The sequence below is a fragment of the Protopterus annectens genome, chromosome 8.part0 (assembly GCF_019279795.1).
Source record: "Protopterus annectens isolate FY-2018-M chromosome 8.part0, PAN1.0, whole genome shotgun sequence".
NCBI classification, from domain to species: Eukaryota; Metazoa; Chordata; order Ceratodontiformes; family Protopteridae; genus Protopterus; species Protopterus annectens.
Genome location: NC_056741.1, coordinates 142,328,043 through 142,333,042, shown reverse-complemented (window position 1 = coordinate 142,333,042; position 5,000 = coordinate 142,328,043). Strand labels below are relative to the sequence as shown.

The window sequence follows — 5,000 nt, the reverse complement described above, 5'->3', positions numbered from 1 at the left end:
ATAAATATATAAATAAATTCCAGGACAAGGCCAGCAGTACATAATAAAGGTAAATGTTTCATCAGTTACAATGACATTTACACCTAAATAAGAGTGTAAAGAGTGGTCACACCATCCCCGTACCACTTGGCCAAAAACAGTTGACATATTATTCACAAGAGTTTGTAAGAATCTACTTTAAAAAGCTAAAAATCCCAAAAGGGAGTGAACACAGGATAATAGTCAAGTAAAGTATATGATTTTTGTACATAATGATAAGGCATATCTGCTTTATACTTCACAGGTTCAGGTAACCTTGGAAAATTCTGAAGATTTCAAAACTTTAGATTGTGAAAGATGTGAATATTCCAGCTGCATCTGTGGTGGTAAAACCAAAACATTCTTTTGGAGTATAATCCCAGTATCCATTGGTAAGTATTGTTTTTTACACTGCAACTTAAACTCTAATATGCTGAATATGCATAGTTAGTAAGTCATACTACATCCAGTTATGTATTTAGGCTAATTCAGGAGTACATGTTGCATTTGTTTTAGAAAAGAAAAAAAAAAAACAATGATAAAGTAGTATAAGAATTAAGTAATACTGGAATGAAGAAAGGAGATTTTACCAATATGGGTGACTACAAGTAGGGGTATAGAAACTAGGCAAGAGGGGGGCTGGACTTTATTGGACAAAATTAGCAAATGGGAACAAATAAATATAGAGGGATATGTGATAGAGTGGGATAAAGCCAAGTGGAAGTTTGTACTGCAGGTTAAGGACTATCCTCCCTACCAGGGATTGTTAACAGAGTATAAAGGAAGAGAAAGGGATACGGCAGTGCTAAATGAAAGACACTGATTGAGTTTAAAGATTGGAAAGAGAGACTGGAAAGGGAATTTACAGAAGAACAGTGAGAATATATCTGCATAGCTCCCAAGTATGCAACAAAGTCCAGCGGGTTTAAGATTTTTACATTGCTGTGTTTGCACAGGCATTTTTATACCCCAAGGAAACTTCAAAGAAATTTTTCTCAGTAAATAGCAATTGCTGTAGTAATTGGGAACATGTTTCTTTTGTGGGAATGTAACAAGGTGGCAACCCCTACAGAGACTTTGTCAGATGTGCTGTGTGATCAAATGATTTTTACTAAGGAAATTATTCATCTGAAGTTGTCAATCTTTACTTAATCCTTGACTATGGGTTCAATTCCGTATCTTGGAACCAACTCGGCTGTTATTCCGGCTCGTACCCTCCAAAAACTCTCGAGCATACTTCTACCCATAATGCTCCTCACAGGATTACCTCAGATCTCATTTGCTGCTTTTAGTACCAGACGCATCTTTCCTATCAGCTTTTGAGCAAGCTAAATCTCTTCAAATTGTAAGTGATTTTTTCTTAAAACTCCTTACTAGTGATTTCTTGTCCTTTTTCATTTACCCATGTCCTCAGTCACCTCCTTCCTTTTTCTTAACATGAGCAGTGTTTCCTTTTCATGCTACCATTCTTATTTCTCTTTCTTTTGCTTTACTGTTAAGGTAATTTCTTTGCACCATCACTGATACCCTTCTACACTTTCTGCCTTGTCTTTATCTATTACCATTAGGTAAACCTTTCGTACCATTGTTGGTTAGATTTTTCTCTCTGATTAAAAAAAAAACTTTAAAACTTTAAACTTCTCTTCCTGCCCTTCTTTCTGTGTGTGTTTTGTTTCTTTGCAATGGCTGAAAAACTTAGAGGTACTTCTGGCTTCAAGAGATGACAGAAGTGCAATTGCAAGCTACCTAACTCTGATGGGCACTCTTTATTTGTCTATTGTTTGAGCCCAGTGAACCTTCAAAAAGACTGTGCCATCTGTCATGGCTTCAGTCACTGGGTCATCATAGAGAGAAAAAACAAGCTTATTCTCAAAGTTCGTATTAAATCCAGCTTCAACAAGGCCATATCTGGTTCTGCCAAATCGAAAGCACAACTTCTTCTTTTTCTTCTTCTTCATGCAAGCGTGAACGATCAAAGAAAAGGAGCAGCTTGGTGCCAACAGTATCATCAACACCACCGATAAAAATGGTTAAGACTTCCCTGGTTCCCAAAGTTTCTGCACAACTGACTGGGAAACTGAGTCTACCATCGGTGTTGTCGGTGCCTACCTCTGCACTGACAGTTTCACCACCCTCTACTGTTTTGCACCAAACAACTTCTGAACCGTCTATTTCCTCTATTCCAGTAACTTCATAACAGAAGGAATTCTCATTTAAAGACAGGCCACATATAAAGTATTCACCATCAGTAGACCCTTTTGCAGACCGACCTCCAAGCCCCTTCTTGGAGAAACCCTGGCCCCATCAGTGTATTTGGTCATTCCACCAAGAACCTCACAGAGTCCAATATTTTGAGATTGGTGGACCAGCTCCTGGCAGTGAGGGGATTAACCACTTCCACATTTCCTAGCCTATCTGGCTCTGGAGCTTTACCTATCTCTACACCAGTTATTATTCCTCCTCTGACTCCAACTGAGCCATTGGAGGTCCTGGTGCAGACAGTTCCAGTTTCAACTGTCTCAGTGCCAGTCTCAGTGCCGGTCGGAGCTACTTCTCCAGCACCGATAACTGTCTCGAGCTCTTCGGTTCTGTCGGAACCAGGGACCTCCCGGGGTCACAGCTTTGTGGCTGGCTCTGGGGAGCATGGTTCCACTCTGGTGTTGTCGGTGCAATCCATGCTCCTTGGGGCTTCGGCATACATTAGCTAGACACTGGCTTCAGCTTCAGAGGGGGTCTCCTTGGTGCAGGATGGGACAATGGTTCTTAAGGAGTCTGTTTCAGTTCTGGGCTCCCATTCTTCTACAGGGACCCATCTTCCAAGCCATGGAAAAGACATGCCTGGATGCACTTATGTGAATTTGCAGAGCCATTCTTTTGTTAGCACTCCATTTGATGGAACATCCCTTTTTGGTCCCAAAGGTAAAGAGACCCTTGCCAGATGGGAGAAGGATGGAAAGACCCTTTCTGCTGTGGGTGCATGGTTTTCCAGTCTTCAACTGTCTTATTCCAGGAACCAGAGAAGCAGAAAGCTATGTTTCAAAAAAATCCTAAGCACCTTTCCATGACTCACGTGGCAACAACTCCCCGCCGGGGCAGAGGGGGGAGTTATAGTGGAAGATGCCATGCTCGGGGCAGAGGTGGCCTGCAAAATCAGGGTTCCAGGGATTCTTTCCCTGGTAACTCCTATCAGCACTCCTGACTGGAGGTCCAATTGCCATACTCTGGAGGCAGTTGAGGGACAATTATGCCTGCGCCTACCTGCCTGACTAAGTATAACAATGGACAATTGGGTGCAGAGGATTATAACCAGAGGTTACAATATCCCATTAAAAAAAAAAACAGACAATTGAAAAGAATCCCAGATGTTCCACTCAGTCACAGGGATGCAGCAGTCTTAGAAATTCAAAACTGCTTGACAAGGAGTCATCCAAGCAGTCCCCCCAGACCAGATAGGCTCCAGAGTTTACTCAAGATTCTTTTTAGTGCCAAAGAAAACAGGGGACTGTAGAGAAATTCTGGATCTCAGTCTATTGAACAAGTAGTTCAACAAACCAAATTCCAGATGGGCACAGTTTAGTCTATACTTCCATTCTTAGGAAAAGACAATTGTATGTGCTCAGTAGATCTTTAGGATGCATATTATCACATAAAAATGAACAAGTACTCCAGAAGATTCTTGCGCTTCCAGCTGGGAGCCTGTCATTATCTGTTCAGAGCTCTGACCGTTGGTCTCTTCACAGCCCCCAGGGTGTTCACAAAATGCATGGCAGTGGTAGCAGCTCACTTCAGACTGCAAGAATTACATGTGTTACCATATTTAAATGACTGGCTCAATACCATTTCCACCAGGCATCTACTGTTACAGGCAAGAAATTACATTCTTCACACTTACTCCTCAATGGGAATCACTATAAAGTATGAAAAATCCCATCTAGAGCCAACACAGCAGTTAGAATTCATAGGAGCGATGATAAACACAAACACTGGCATTGCATCTCTTCCCCCAGAAAGACATCAGAGAATAAAATCACAAGTCAGTCAGATTATTCACAGCAAAAAGGTGACTGCAAGACTGTTGTTACAAAGTCTACGATCAATGTCAGCCTCCATCACTTTAGTTCCCGTTGTGAGATATCATATGTGGATTCTTCAATGGCTCTTGGCATCCCAATGGTCCTTACTGAATCAAGCAATGTCCCATCTGGTAATGATCAACAATTTATGCAAAAAAGACCTGAGTTGGTGGCTTCATTCCAACGAAATTTTGTCAGGCCGACCCTTTGTGCCTCCTCAACCCCAAGCCATAGTGACCACAGATGCATCCCAGATAAGGTGGAGGGGGCATTATCTGGAAGAGACAATCCAAGGCACTTGGTTCCAGCTGGAGGCTAATTTGGACATACATGTTTTAGAGATGAGGGCAGTGCTCTTAGCATTTGAGCATTCCAAGAAACCCTCCCCTTGGGAATGATTGCGGCCCAAACAGACAGCATGTCAGTAGACTGGTACATCAGCAAAGGGGAACCAGATCTTACCCTCTTTGTCGAGAAGCACTCAGAGTATGGCAATGGGTAATTTCATCTGACCACTTTCTAATTGCAATGCATATTCTGGGGAGCTGCAACATAATTGCGGACAAATTGAGCAGGAGCATCCTAATGTCTCGTGAGTTGTCTCAATCGTTTGGTGGAGGAAAGGATATTCCACAAATGGGGCCAGCCCTGCTGTGATCTCTTTTCTTCCCCCTTGAACAACAAGTGCAGCAGCTACTTTGCCCTTATCTCCCCTGTGGGGGAGTCACTGAAAAATGCTCTCCTTCACAATTGGCCCTCACTCTATTGTATGACTTTCCCCCAATTCCTCTCATGTCCCAGTTTCTAAAGAAAGCCAACAGGTTGAAGAACAGGATAATTCTCATTGCCCCATTCTGGCCTCGACAGATATGGTTTCCCTTTCTTTGGCCTCATCTAATTCAGAAGGCT

At 42.3% G+C, this 5,000-nt stretch overlaps 1 protein-coding gene across 1 annotated transcript in view; it reads left to right on the top strand.

Moving 5' to 3' along the window:
- Positions 1 to 5,000, top strand: part of LOC122808165 (alpha-2-macroglobulin-P-like) — a 686,630-nt gene that overhangs the window by 76,350 nt on the left and 605,280 nt on the right. The window contains exon 4 of the mRNA XM_044079138.1: positions 284 to 410. Within this exon, the coding sequence (XP_043935073.1) occupies positions 284 to 410 (127 nt within the window). The remainder of the gene's footprint in view (positions 1 to 283; positions 411 to 5,000) is intronic.